This window comes from Mustela lutreola, chromosome 10 (genome assembly GCF_030435805.1).
Source record: "Mustela lutreola isolate mMusLut2 chromosome 10, mMusLut2.pri, whole genome shotgun sequence".
Lineage (NCBI taxonomy): Eukaryota > Metazoa > Chordata > Mammalia > Carnivora > Mustelidae > Mustela > Mustela lutreola.
The window spans coordinates 62,067,452-62,082,548 of NC_081299.1; the positions used below are offsets into that span (position 1 = coordinate 62,067,452).

Sequence of the window (15,097 nt, forward strand, 5' to 3'; positions counted from 1 at the left end):
CTGGGGCTTAAACAACAGTTTATTGTCCACAGTTCTGGAGAGTAGATGTCCAAGATCAAGGTCTCAACAGGATTGGTGTCTTCTGAAAGCAATGAGGGAAAATCTATTCTACGCCTGTCCCTTGAGCTTGCAGATGGCCATTTTTCCTCTCTATCTTCACATGGTCTTCTTTCTGTGTGTATGTCTATGTCCTAACATCCCCTTCTTATAATGACACCAGTCATATCAGATGAATGACCCATTGACCTCATTTAACCATAATTACCAGTCATATTAGATGAATGACCCATTGACCTCATTTAACCATAATTACATCTTAAGGATCATATCTTAAAATACAGTCACATCTGAGGCACTGGGAGTTAGCACAGCAAATGTGAATTTGGGTGTGGTTACAATTCAGCCCAAAACACAAGCACAGTGAAAAAGATGACCAACTGAACGATATAACATGGATTTAGATAGAAATCTAATAGGAATGTATTTCTTGAGTACACAGAAACCCACACTTTGATTTCAAATTATCTGTGTTGGCAAACAGAAAAGGGTCATTGATGATCCATCCAAAAGGGGGACAGATACCTTCTCTATCCCACCACCTCCATGTAGGTAGTTTGGACAGATGTGGAGAGGATAATGAAGCTCTCCAAAGAGATCCCCCAGAGCAGGAAAAGAAATTATACCTCTCAGTCATCTGCCCGTAGACCAAAAAAAGAGTTAACCATATGAAAGAAACCAGTAGACAAGAAGAGTAAGGGTCAGAAGAGACCCTCAAGAAATGAGAAGTCATTAAGGAACTCTGACCCGTACATCTACACTTTAAAATGTTCTTCACTTTTAAAGCATGTGTCTTGTGGCTCACTATAAAAGCAATGCTTTGACAAAGACTCTCAAGAAAACTCTAATCCTAATATTGACAGAATCTCAGTAAGGCATGATTTTACAAGCTGCATCTACTGAACTTGTAACATCTTTTTCTTTTTTCTCTGGAAAAGACATTAATCCAGAAATGCAAGCTCTCAGGTGAATTACTTTAATCCAAATATATTTGCTAATATAACAACCTGCAGCAATGCTGTTTTCAATGAAGGATGCGTTCCCTAATTGGAATTCCTGGAAGAAGACAGTTGTGTAGAGCTTCTAGCTAGTTAAAAAAAAAAAAAAAAAAAAAAAAAAAAAAAAAAAATGGCTTCTGAGTGGTTAGAAACCAGAGGTATAGTGGAATCCTACCTAACGTTTGGGTTGTAGTTAGCACAAGATGCAAATGTATTATATTGTCAAAAATATTCTTAAAAATTATGAGCTTAATCCAAAAAGTATGATACTCATGGTTTTGTGTATGCCGCACCACTCAGTAATTCTTTGTATGCATAAGTTTCAGAACCATGGAGGTAGGTCAAAGCAAGGAACTAAAGAAAAATCAAAATGCAGTGTCTATACACTCAAATAAGTCACCTTAGAGGGCGTTGCCCAAGTCTTATTCAGTGCAACCAGGACCAGCAATTGATCACTCAAACCAAAAATTAATTTAATAAGGTAACTATATATAAATGTATATATAAATACATTTACCTTAAGTAGTTTATCTGAAAGCATAAAAGTCTATCAGTTCACTGTATTTATTTGTGTTTGTGGTGCCAAGGGTTTTATTTTGACTGTGACTCAGCTGATGGTCCTCTTCCCTTATCCTTTCAAAAAATATAATTCATATTTATAATGTATCATTTGGGACTTCAAGTTTAGGGAAAGGTGACAAAGATGCTTGCAGATCTTTATGAATTTTGAATCCTAGATATTTTTTCCTCTTTTACAAATTTTACCGCCACCTAATTTAATAGTTTACTTTAAACCCATGAACATTTATGGAATCATTCCAAAGCCTACACTATTTTCAACTATTTGTGGGGGGAACTGAATAAGTCATTGGCAGGAAAGATCCAATAATTCAATCTGCATACTACTTCTCTCGGTTTGTGCCAAAATTATTAATTAAAGTTAAAAAGATTATTTCAGTACTATCTTCCAGAATCTGAAATTTTCATTGAAAATGATGTCTCTGGAAACTTAGAGTCTTGAAAATATATAAACACCTAGGCCCAGATTATTTGAGGCTGATTTTAGGTTTGAAAATTGGGTCACAGAAGTTTTATTTTCTCATCTCCCTGAAAAACTTTTTTTTTTTTTTTTTTAAAGATTTATTTATTTATTTATTTGACAGAGAGAAATCACAAGTAGGCAGAGAGGCAGGCAGAGAGAGAGAGAGGAGGAAGCAGGCTCCCTGCTGAGCAGAGAGCCCTATGCGGGACTCGATCCCAGGACCCTGAGATCATGACCTGAGCCGAAGGCAGCGGCCTAACCACTGAGCCACCCAGGTGCCCATCCCTGAAAAACTTTTTGTAGTTACTAATAATCAAAGTAAGTTGGGGAAGTCTCCACTTTTCGCAGTTAGAGATACCTTTCTTCAGCAGAGATTGCGAGAAAGAATGTGGTATGCTACAGAAGATTGCATCTGACAGTAGTACCCTGTTCTCTATACAAGAAGTGTACATACTGGGATATGCACATTGCTTGGATACCTAAAGACTTTCCTAATGGAACCCGGGCAAGGGTAGTTTTAGGGGAATTAATTTCTAGACCCTCTAGTTTCTTCGGTGCTAGCCTAAAACTTATCTGACTGAAAATGCTCTTCCACATCATAATGATCCATAACCCCCTTCCCTTTTATAATCATCTTTCCATTTTTACAAAAGAAGGGCACACCTCTCACCACCCGGTGTCTTATCAGGGTGCACTGAATTTAGGAGGATACCTGGAAAATAAAAGGGGCAACCTAAATTGCACAAATGTTAACACAAGTGCCTTCCTGACTGGGCAACACATACTATCGCAAGTAAACTCCAACACTTTGCTTTCAATACAATTGAAGGATCTCATTGAAAGATCCCTGAAAACACTTTTTTTTTTTTTTTAAGATTCTATTTATTTATTTGACAGACAGAGATCACAAGTAGGCAGAGAGGCAGGCAGAGAGAGAGGAGGAAGCAGGCTCCCTGCTGAGCAGAGAGCTCATCCCAGGACCCTGGGATCATGACCTGAGCTGAAGGCAGAGGCTTTAACCCACGGAGCCACCCAGGCACCCCTGAAAACACTTTTTGACGATAAATCACTATGTGATTTTTGGTCTATAACTCTGAAGGAATTCAAAGAACCGAGTGATGTATAAACAAATCCCTCTCCAATTCCATCTATGTATGTGCACAGGTTTGTTAAGCAAAGGGGTAAGAGAAGACATCCCAACTATAACAAAAAGAGCAGACTCTAATAGATGATCAGAGAGGTCAAGACAAATGAACACACTCAATTCATCTCTTTTAATCAGAAAGAATTTATTTCTGATGTTAAATGGTTAATATGTGACAAGAGGGTGAGTAGAAACTACCCAATTTGAATTTAAATATTTAATGACTTCAAGTCTGATTTCCTGTGTGACAGAGATAATTTTGGTAGTAGGAGCGAGTGGTGAGCAACGAAGAGACTAGAAAGTTGCTACAGCCATACAAAGCAGTACACTTTGGTAAGAAGGCAGAGACGCCACAATTTTAAATCTAGTCAGCATTCATCACCACACATAGGTACAAATTGTGTGTGTGTATAAGAATGTTTAAGATCTACTCTTTTAGTAACTTTCAAATTTTAAAAAAAAGAGTATTATTAGCTGTAATGATTTATCGACTGGAAGATTGTACCTTTTGACTCCCGTCACTCACATCGCCCCCACCTTCCCTCCACCCCTCCCCTGTCTCTGTATCTATTAGTTCATTTGTTGTTGCTGTTTTAGATTTCCCATAGAAGTGAGATCATGTAAGTATTTGTGTTGGTCATTTTGTGGGACATACAAATATTGAATTATTATATCATACACCTGAAACTAATGTTATATGTTAATTATATCACAATTTTTAAAAGTACCCTGTTGAACCAACCAAACAAAAAAAGGCAGAGACAAACTGCAATGGACATTCCATTTGTAAATGACATGGTGGGCTTATAATTTTTTGTCACTTTTGGATATATATATCCACTATCTAAAAATTGACAATTTCATTCCCAGCAGTTTTCACCCTGCCTTTGATGAAGAAGGACTGAGTTACCAGCGAGTACTAGGGAGGTGTTAATTCTTTCTATACCATACTTCCGTATACAATGGTCCCCAACTTACAATGGTTTGGCTTATAATTTTTTGACTACAATTGTACAAAAGCAATAAGCACCCAGGAGAAACCATTCTGAATTCTGATCTTTTGCTAGGCCAGTGATATGTGGTATGATGCACTCTGGTGGTGCTGGGCGGTGGCAGCTCCCAGTCAGCCATAGAGTCACAAGGATACACAACTGATACCCTTAAACCATTCCGTATGTACCCGGATAGCCATTCTGTTTTTCACCTTCAGTAGAGCATTCAATAGATTGCATGAGATATTTACCACTTTATTATACAATAGGCTTCGTGTGAGATGATTTTGCCCCAATCTATAGGCTAACGTAAGTGTTCTGAGTACATTGAAAGTAGGCAAGGCTAAGCTATGATGTTCAGCAGTTTTGGTGAATTAAGTGCGTTTTGGACTTATATTACAAGGGGTTTATTGGATCATAACCCCGTCATAAGTGGAAGCAGATCTGTACTCCGTCAGTACAGAAACACTTGTTTACATTTAAAAGATATACATTAATAAGTCTAAACAAACAAAAAAAAAGTGTGTCCAACCTTGGAGCAATCTTTCCAAGCATACATCTTCTGCATTTTTATCTTGTCATAAACCATAATGCTCCCCATTCTTCCAATTCCTCAAAGCAAATTTACAGACGAGTGTGACTATCTCTACTTAGAGCCAAGCTTATCTTTCACACAGGGAATCAACTTCACATGGATTCAGTGACGATCCTTTGAAGGAGTTAGAAGAGCCGTATCATTTTATCCTCATGCATGACTGAGGGGTATAAAATCCCCATTCTACCTCCAGGACTAGTGCGCAACCCACAAACACAAGCGCACACACACCAATAGCAACCCAGGGTGAGATTTAGCAAACTAGAGGGACTATGAGCTGAAATTTTCCACTCTGAAACGACTGCATTAGAGATGGCAGTGCCAGGAGCGGTGTTTTATAGTTGACTTCCCCCAAATTACAATGCAGCTCAGATTCAAAGTCTCTATTATAATCTTTGGCAGAAGTTTTTAAGACCACTTTTGTTTACTCCAAACTGTTTCTGAACCAAGTCAGCACAGACCCTTTGCAATTTTTACATCAAGTGTTTCAAGCTGTAATTAAGTAAGCAGTGGCACTCAAAGGAAGCACCAAGAGAAAGCATTAGGGCGTCACTTACTGATTGGTGGAATTTTAGGGATTTGAAATTTCTGTTTTATTGTACCACTGCACTTCATTACCATTTATCCTTAAAATGTAATAAGTACAAACTGCTTCAGCAATGATGGAAAAGCTTTCTCAGCTTTAATGAAACCTTTTATTTGCTACTGAAACTTTTATTATTTCCAAATGGTGGCATAGTCAAGAAAAAGAATCACTACTTATATTGACGAAAAACTTCAGCAATTTGAATAATTTTGTTCGTGGATGAATTTTAAGGCATTTAGAGTTTGTTATTCTTGTGTTTATTGTTTTCATTTACTTTTGATGAACTAAAACCAAAAAAATACACATATACCCACTATTACAAAATAATTTTCTAATTATATATCAAAATGCCAGATAGTTATGTACAGGAATCACTTGTCAGATGTTGGTCTGATCTGGATAGGAATTTCTATGCATCTAGGGCTCCAACACATCTCAGCTACTGGCCGTGAGATACAAAGTTGTGTAACTGTTCAGTGCACAGGCAATGAAACTGGATGGCCTGGTTTTGCTTTCCAGCCCTGACACCTGCCAACCTGTGAGACCTTTCAAAATTTTCAGACCTCAGTTTCCTTCCCTGTGAGAATGAGGGTGACTAGAATCTGCCTCATGAAATGGGTGGGGAAATTAAATGAGGTATTTCATGTAAAATATTATTCTATGACATGGCACTTGGTAAACACTTGTTCAGCTTATGGTACAAATGTTCAGCTCTAATACGCTTTTCCTTTGTGAATACATCCACCTCTAGACCAGAGACAGTGTCAGAACACACCATTCATTCAATATTAACTGAGCTTTACTTTATGCAGAACATTGTCCTAGGTGAAGGAGACACAAAGATTAATAAGACATGGTGCCTACTCTCCAGGAGTTTACAATTTTAGTGCAAAATTAGTGTTGCCATCTTAGTATCTTTCTTGAAGAGTACCATGAAGCATACTCTTTCCCTAGATCATAAATTTTCCTTTTTTCCAATGTGTTGGAACTAATGGAGCTTCAGAAAAATTTCACTTCAGTTTCTGAAATCTTAATCATGCACAATTTAATAAGCAGCTACAGGTTTTTCCACATTTTAAAATGGATGATTAAATGGTCTAATAAGATTCTAACTTAGCCAAAAATTTGAAAAACATAGGAAGACAACCATGACTGACACATTCATTTTCCCGTATGTGGACATACTGCAAACAGCAGCTGCAGAAAAATAGTGCCATTTACATCCCACATGACCCCCGGCTAACTAAAATTGCACAGGAGTTCAGCCTCAAAGTGGCAAAGGACCTAAACTAAATTCAATTTGAGATAAAATGAGAAGAAGCTTGTTTAGTCGTAGCTACACTGCTTTCCAAAAAGAGTTCTGAAATTGACTTCCAACATGGCACCTTGTATACCTCCAGTTTTTCAAACATTCTGTTTATGTCATTACACTCAGAATTCATTAAAAAATAAAAATCTTTAAGTTCGACTATCAATCCTAAACACAACGACTAATGTGGCATTTTAGACATCACAAACCCCAAATGATCTTAAATATGTTGTCCTCTACTAATTTGCTGCTCTTGAAAATGTGCAATAAATCCAATTAAAAAGGAAAACATTTTCAAATTAGTTGCAAGATCAACTAGGATATTATCTGCTTACTAGATGTATCATAATAAAAAACCATCTAATATGCATTACATTGTTTAATTCGGGAGGAAATTGGATATTCTCCCTTCCAACAAAAGGACAGAGACTTTTTTTTTTAAACAACATCCAATAATGACTGTGTTAACTTTCTAGAATAGATTGAATAATTGCCAAATACATCTTCTGAGGAGTCACCCTGCCCAAAGCAACAGGAGATCATGTGTAAACATAGGAGGGCACAATTCCTTCCTTCTCTCCGTCCTCTCCAGTATCACACCACCCTCCCTAGTCAAAATACTTTCAAAGATTCCCCCATGACACTGAAATAAGGGGCCCCCTTCACAGTAAAACCTCCCTCGACATTAAATCAACTCACACCTCATTTCTCTGCAAGAGGCCACAGTGAAAATTTCTCTCTCAGTCCCAAATCTCCAAACGAATGCATATTTTGGTGACCTCTACTTTTGCATTCAAACGCACATGTCCCACACCACAGGGTCTTTTTGATCCCAGCTAACGTCCCTGCTTAATGTATGCGTTTTTCACATCCATTTTTTAATCCTTCCAGAGTGAAAATTTCAAAGAGGCGAACGTCGGTGAAAGAAGCGAGGAAAGGAAGGGAGGAGATGGGAAGCCTGGGATTTCTGCCATCTTCAGTGCAACCCAGAATTCCTATTATTTGTTTCTTCTTCCCCAGCCCTCCCTCTCGCTTCCCCTCTAGCCCCTTTCTCCGCTGCAGGAGGGAGGAGGAGGGGCCGCTGGCTGAAGCCGCCACCTGCCGCGGGGTGGAAAAGCTCCAGTTGTCACTTACCCAGCCGGGTGAGAATGGCTCATTTTTGCAGGATCCCTTTTGGACCCCGCGGCAGGTGCGGAGGTTGGGTGCGCGGGGCCCCGTGCGCGCTGGCGCAGCGACCCTTGCGCTCGCCCGGTGACTCCGCACTGCGGCCGCCCGAGCTCCGGGCACCTGAGCTGGGCCGCCGCCGCCCCAGAGCTGCCCCGTAGCCTCCCGGGCCCCCACCCGCTGGCGGTATCCACAGCCTCGCGGTTGCTAAGGGAGGAGGGAAGGCGAGCGCGGAGGTTCTGGAGAGCCCCAAGCGCTGCTGGAACCGAGCCTGGGGGAAGCTGGAAGTGAAGCTCAGCTTCCAGCCCCTTTTTCTGGGCCCTAATGTGGGAGGAAACTCAGGCCCCTGATCTGTTGCCCTGGGCGCGCGTTCCCCAGGCACCTGTAATCTGAAACACACACACACACACACACACACACACACACACACACACACACATACACTCACTCACTCACGCACACCTATTTAGGCTGGTGTGCTTCCTGCTAGGCCCTGGGGAAGCAAGGGCTGGGTTAGGTAATCATAATCAAAGTCCAGAGCTGCCACTGTGATGCATGGGTTTCCAGTTGTAAAACAGTCCCTGGATTCCAAGTTCAAGGGAAAGAAAGAGGTCTTTCTCAATCTGTTTTGGGTTTTGATTTTGATTCAGATCTCGAAAGCATGGCAATAACTTCATTTCCTCTTTGGAAAAATCTCCATCCTTGTTCCCACTGAGGTCCCCACTCCCAGCAGGCAGTGCCCATAGTTCTGAAGTCCAGAAGGTGGGATGGTGCAGTTTCTCAGGGAAGGATGCTAAAATAGAACCTGCATTCGAATCCAGCACAGAGAAGGCAGGCCTTCCGTGAAAAAGCTTAGATTTACATGACAGGGCCTTGGTGTGGACGAAGCCTAAAGCACTGAACTTAGATGACACTATCCCGAGTCCTATTTTGCTTTGTCACGTTGTTTTTTGAGGACTTGATCTCTGGCCTCAGGTTCAGGGACAGGTTGGACACATCTGTGGTGACTGAGCCCTCCATGGATCTCTACTCTAGCTCAATCACACTTACAGGGGCACTGGACATCAGTTCACTAACAGCATTCTGCTCTCCCACACATCATAAAGAACCACTGGGTATGTCAGAGTCAGTTTCCTTCACATGATATTCAAGGTCCCTCATCCCTGGACCCCTGCATCTCTCCTCAGGCCCACTGTGACCATTTTCTCCCCCTCTTCAATCCTAAACTAGCAAAACCAGATCTCGCACTATCTGTGAATGGAACATACTTCTTCCCTTGACCACTTGACAAACTTCTATGCATCTTTCAACCTTAGCTTGCCCACCTCTTTCTTGCATGTCTCCAGGTGTGCTGAGGTCTCCCACATCGGGGGCCCCACTCTACATACCTCTGTTTTACACCCATACTCTGCATGACTGCACTTACTGGCAGATGGTTACCTTTTCTACTTGAATGTGAGCTCCTCTGTTTTGTGTGGTACATGGATTTTATTTCTCGGTCTTCTCAGAAGCAAACAGCAATTCAATAAACATTTGGTGCATAAATGAAGGAAACAGATTTCTTAAATATCTAGTCAGAGTGGTAGTATTTTTATAGACCGCTTACTCAATGCATTTCTCAGCATTTAATGGGAACTTACTAACTGTTCATTATCTCATTTAATCCTCCTCTCTACTCTGTGAGGAAGGTTTTCTCCTCCACTTCACAGCTATTTAAACTAAGACGCAGAGGAGCTAATTATTTTGCTTGAACTCTACTTTAGCTCCTAAGTGGAAAAAAACAGGATTCAAATCCAAATCTGTCTGATTCCAAAGCCCACAAGTGGTTGTTTTGTTTTGTTTTGTTTTGTTTAACAATGACAACATTCCTTCCCCCATGATTCCTGTGAGTTGCCACAGGAGTCAAATTTCCTCCACTATCAGAACTTTCTGACCTGAAAGATCAGAGCCATCCCAGCAGGGGGAACATAGAGTTCAATAGCCACGATCCTGAGTCTGAGGACTCAAGGCTGTTTTGGGGAACCAAGGTTAGAGAAAGAGAAAAGGAGAGGTTGTCCAAGAAAAAAGACAAGAGATGTGAAAGTCATCTTATGCTTCAACAAGGAATTTCTATAGATCCCAAATCACTGTGCAGCCACAACTGGGACTTGAGCCAGATCTGCCCCCACAGATGTCTACTCCCACTGCCTGTGGCTCCCGTTGGATGGTGTCCTTCATGCTCCCTGTTGCTACATTTCACCTGGATAAAAATTGGCCAGGAGGGAGGGGGTACTAGAGAAATACATTATAATTTGCCCAAGTGCTGCCAACCCCTAAGGATGGTGTAAATAAGATAATCTTATACAGGTACTAGTTGTTACATATTAATTCATTTGTGCAAATAGAAAATGGTATTCGCTCACTGGTGGAATGAGAAAAGAAATTAAAATACACTATGTAGATACTCAGGATTTTGTAGAAAAGAATCCCTGGCACTCGGCAGATAGCAAGGTACTCTCGGCAGCATGTATTAATTCATAAATGGAGTTTGAGTTCTCCACCCCTGTGAGCTGCACAATTTCACATCCCTGATGAAAACTGCAAGGAAGCTACTAATTTTCACTTCAGAAAACGCTCACTGTGAAAATGTATTGGGAATTTAGCCAGAAAGAATTTTTATGTTAATTTCTAGTATGGAGATAGGGAAAGGGAAAAAAAAGGGGAAAAAAAAAAATCTAAACTGATCTAAACTGTTTCAGAGACCAAATAGTCACTGGAGTCATTTTCATTTTCTCGCAGGAAAACAAGTCCCCAGATGTCCCCAGTTGTACCATACATTTATAAAAAGATTTTTGTTTTGTAGAAAGACCTCTGGAGCTGGGGTTTGGGGTCAGGAGACAAACAGAACTCCACTTCGGTTGAAGAGGAGCTTGACTTAGAAATCACAGATCTAAACTACCAGTGATCATCTCCTAGGTCAGAGGTGGGAGTCTATGACTCAAGGGCTAAACCCAGCCCCTGCCTGTTTCTGTACAGTCCACAAGGTGAGAAGAGTTGCTTTATTTGTAAATGGTTTGAAAAAATCTAAAGAATAATAATGTTCTATGATACATGAAGATTACATGAAATTCACATTTCCATAGCCTTAAATAAAGTCTTACTGGAACACAGCCACATTCATTTGTTCATGAATCATCTACGACGACCCCTTTGGTGCTCCAGAGGCAGAACTGAGTCATTACAACATGAACTCATGGCCCACAACAAGGAAAATATTTACTCTCTGGCCCATTACAGCAAAAGTTTACGTTGTTACTGCCATCAGAAAGGTAATTGACCTTTACGGACTCTAAGAACAGATACGATATCTTTCACCATTTTATCTCGAGCACCTATCACAGTGCCTCTCGCAGAGTAGGTGCTCAATAAGCAAATGAAGGAACAGACAAATGGTTGGGAGGAGCACATCTTCCCATGGGTTTATTTTTCTCCCACAAATAAAGGTGAAGTCATCCAGACTTCCTCTCAGATGTAATAAACATGCATGATGATCTGATGCCTCTCTTTTATCTACCCATAGAAAACCACAGTAAGTAAGGTAAGCATTTCATCAGGTCAAATTGTGCAGATGGTTAGGTTTATAAGAGAGCACCCTGATACTTCACATCCTCCAACATTAGCTTAGGTCCCTCAAAGCTACAGCACAGAGAAGCTGGAGAATGAAAAGCACCTATATAAAGCTTTAACTTCAAACCTGAATTGTTTTCCCACCTTCCCTAATGAGCTTCCCTAAATAGTTTAATTCCTGTGAGACACTTAGTGAAGCATGGCGTTAGGGATAGGAAAGGCTGAGAGGGCATGTACGACAAATAGAGTGACGACTTAAAGGGATATCCCTAATTCAGAGTTCTGAGTAACCCAGACAGGCAAGATGTCTCCAGATCCTTCCATCCCTATTTGTGAGTTGGACTCAGTCTGCAGACAGATCAGCTGAATTGCAGTCAATGAACTTACACAGGGACGATGGGAAACCAGTGGTATTTGCTACACCCGAGGTCTCAAAGATGGCCAGAACACCTGTCTGCCCTCAAGCTTGAAGGCTATCAACTCGACAGACGTGTGGGCAAAGAATGACAAGTGCTAAGTCCTATGATGGAAGTATGCAGCAGGTACGGTAACGGGGCCTTCTGACTAACGCTCCTGTCCTATCTTCGTCCCACCACTTCCAGCCATGTTCCCACTCTTTGGGATGGTGAATATCACTTCTCACAAATCACATTCTTATTCTCTCTAGTCTTGACACCCTGATCCTTCCTCACCACCCTCTCCCAGGTATTCTGTCCCAGGAAAGGGAAAAGATTGGCCTTGATAGGGGAGAAGAGAAGGAAAAGAGAGAAACATAAAGGCTATGGGGGAGGCATAACCTGCAAAATCTGCAAGAAATCTGCAAGAAAAAGAAAACATATTCATTATTTTTATTGTTTTCAAGTAATTATATTACTGATAAATACATTCTCCATCCCTACCCCAAAAAAGTTTCTCTAGGGAAGTCAGAGAAAAATTCAAGGAGGAGACAGTTCTAACCATAAGCCTTAAAAGCTGTGCAGGAGTTTGCCAGGTGGATGGAGCCTGGGGGGAAGAGGCATGTCTTCCCCAAGCTAATACCACCCTACTTACGCTTCTCAAGCCAACCGTGGACTCAGTATCTGCAGACCCTTTCTCCTTTCTGTAGCCCAAACATTAATGGAGGCTGTGATTTGGAATAGAAAAAAGGAAGAGGATAAAAAGGAGAAAAGGTAGGAAGTTAATGGCTCTGTCAAGGAAATGGGGTTTGAAGAGGGTTCAAGAGTGTCAAGCCACAGCTGTGGGGGTCACCTCCCCTTCTGATGTATATTGTCTGTGGGGACCATGCCACATATTCTTATACACAGTATTGTCTGCACGTGTGTCTTATTCTCCTCCACCCCCAAACTAAGTTCCTGCTCTCTCCCTTAGTACCAAATTGCCATGAATTTCAGAATATTTAATACACATTTGTTAAATAAGTGATATAAGAAGTGTAAGCCATATTTTCCTGGGCACTCCAGTTGGAGAAAAATACATGAAGAAGATGACATAATAGGAGTCCTAAGTAATGATTTCCCTGGCTTTAGCCTAATCCATGCATGAATGAATGTGTTAGATGTTAGGGAGCTCTCTGTATCCATGTCCGCCATTAGCCAAAAATGCACTTGAAACCGCAGGCATGAAGAGCCATCACGGTGGCCTGATGCAATGGAAGACAAGGTTTGCTTACTGGATCCGGTGTTTTAAGCAGCTACAGATGGCTGCCATCGCTGTTCGCCAAGAGAACAGAGAGCATACTTGGAGGACACAGAACTCGACTTCAGCTCCACTTGTCCTAGGATCAGAGAATATCCATTGACTTTACCATTATCAGGCTCTACGCTCAGTGCTGCAATCCTTGAATCCTACAACTATAAGGCAGGTGTTATTTTAATCCCTGTTTTCCAGATGAGAAAGCTGAGGCTCAGAGAAGTTACATACCAGCTGGCAAGTGTCCCAGCTGAGATTTAAATCCCATTCTCTGTGACTTCAGAACCCACACTCTTAAACACTTTGCTCAATTCCTTCCCACGTCCCAGAGGCAAGGAAGCATGACCACACGATGGGGAGGGTAATAACGGTAAGGTCACTGATCCCAAAGGAAAATTGTTCTCAGTAGTACCAACTGTTCTCCTCCCAACTTTGTCTAAGAACAGTAGCTCGGTAATGTGACTAGAGAAAAGAAACTGAAGAGCAGGAATTTCATTTATTACTGCACATCTGTTTTCCGACAGAGCAAATGGAACATTCCACATTCTGGAGCCCTTAAGAGCACCCATCTCTAAAAACCTTTACAGCTTCATTTGGTTTAAATGACAATGGACTTGGCTTTTCTGCAGAAGCAGGAGAGCTTCTTCCAGAGGTCTTCCAGAATGCCGGCATCACAAACTACTGATGAATGATCTTTCCCTCTTTTCTACAGCTAGACTCCTTGCATTGGGTCATATAAACAAAACCACACTTCTTAAACTCAGGTAAGAAGTATATTCATGGCTTTGAGCAGAAGACTGGGATTCTTTCCATGGGCAGCAGGTGATAGTCAAACTCATAGAACAAACAATCTAATTATAGTAACTCTTTTAAAATAAAAACACAGCTTTATTACTTACAAATTCATACAGTAACCCAGATTAAGAAAGTGCTACCTGATAGGATCCTGAATAAATATTGACTAGATAAAGATTTTTTTTTGGTAATTAATATATTCGTTTCATGTAAAGAAGCACCCTTAAAGATAGTTGAGTATGCCTTCACCAATGATTGCTCAAGCCAACATTTCTCCCTAAGAGCACAGAAGTAAAAAACAAAAAAAGTTCCATCATTGTTGGAGAGATCACAAATTCTGAATTAATGAGACTTCTCCTATTGTTACGAAGGAAAGGGAAGTATGGTGAAGCATCAAAGAACAGGCAAACAGGAAAACCATCCTGGAGTGGGAGCTGAAGACAAAGAGTATTCACGAGTCAACTGCGGGAAAACCCAATGCAGTGAAAATACAGCTCCTGAGCTATATAAATACATTTGGAAGGAAAAACTTGGCGATTCTTTGGGATATATACAGTTTAGTAACACAGCCCCCATAGTTGACTCAAGATTAGAATTATGGGATTCCTCCCTTCTTTCAAGTGTCCCTTAAAAAAAAATACATAAATATATTTTTCTCTCATTCAATAAAGGCCACTTCAGATTCCACATTTTGGTTGAGGAGGAGAGATTGTGATTGCAGGGATGTCTGTCTGCACGTGTGCAGGGCTATCTCCACAGGGAGGTTTTATCCCTGAGCTAAATGGTCAGTCGGGCTCAGATGGGGGGAGGAGGGTGAATGCTCTTTGGAGCCCAAGTTCCACCACACTGGAAACAGAAGCACAAAAGGTATGGTCTTGTCCCTTTTTTGTGCCTTGTAGTCACACACAGCAACTGAGGCTATTTCCTCAGCAGTAAGCCAAAGGGTTGGGGGAAAGGAGGCCAAGTTGTTAACACCAGGTCCGTCATGATGTAGAGAAGCGTTAGCCAGCAGGGACAGAAAGACGAGGAGAAAATGCAGCTTTACTGACTTAAAAGGCAAATAAATGACAAAGAAAGAGGCCAAGTCTTAAATGGGTACTTAAATGGATAACAGTTCCAG

General features: G+C 41.0%; 1 protein-coding gene across 1 annotated transcript in view; it reads right to left on the minus strand.

Moving 5' to 3' along the window:
* ERICH3 (glutamate rich 3) overlaps positions 1-15,097 on the minus strand; it is a 113,146-nt gene that overhangs the window by 86,479 nt on the left and 11,570 nt on the right. Inside the window, exon 4 of the mRNA XM_059138523.1 lies at positions 7,858-8,224. Coding sequence (XP_058994506.1) covers positions 7,858-8,224 — 367 coding nt within the window. The remainder of the gene's footprint in view (positions 1-7,857; positions 8,225-15,097) is intronic.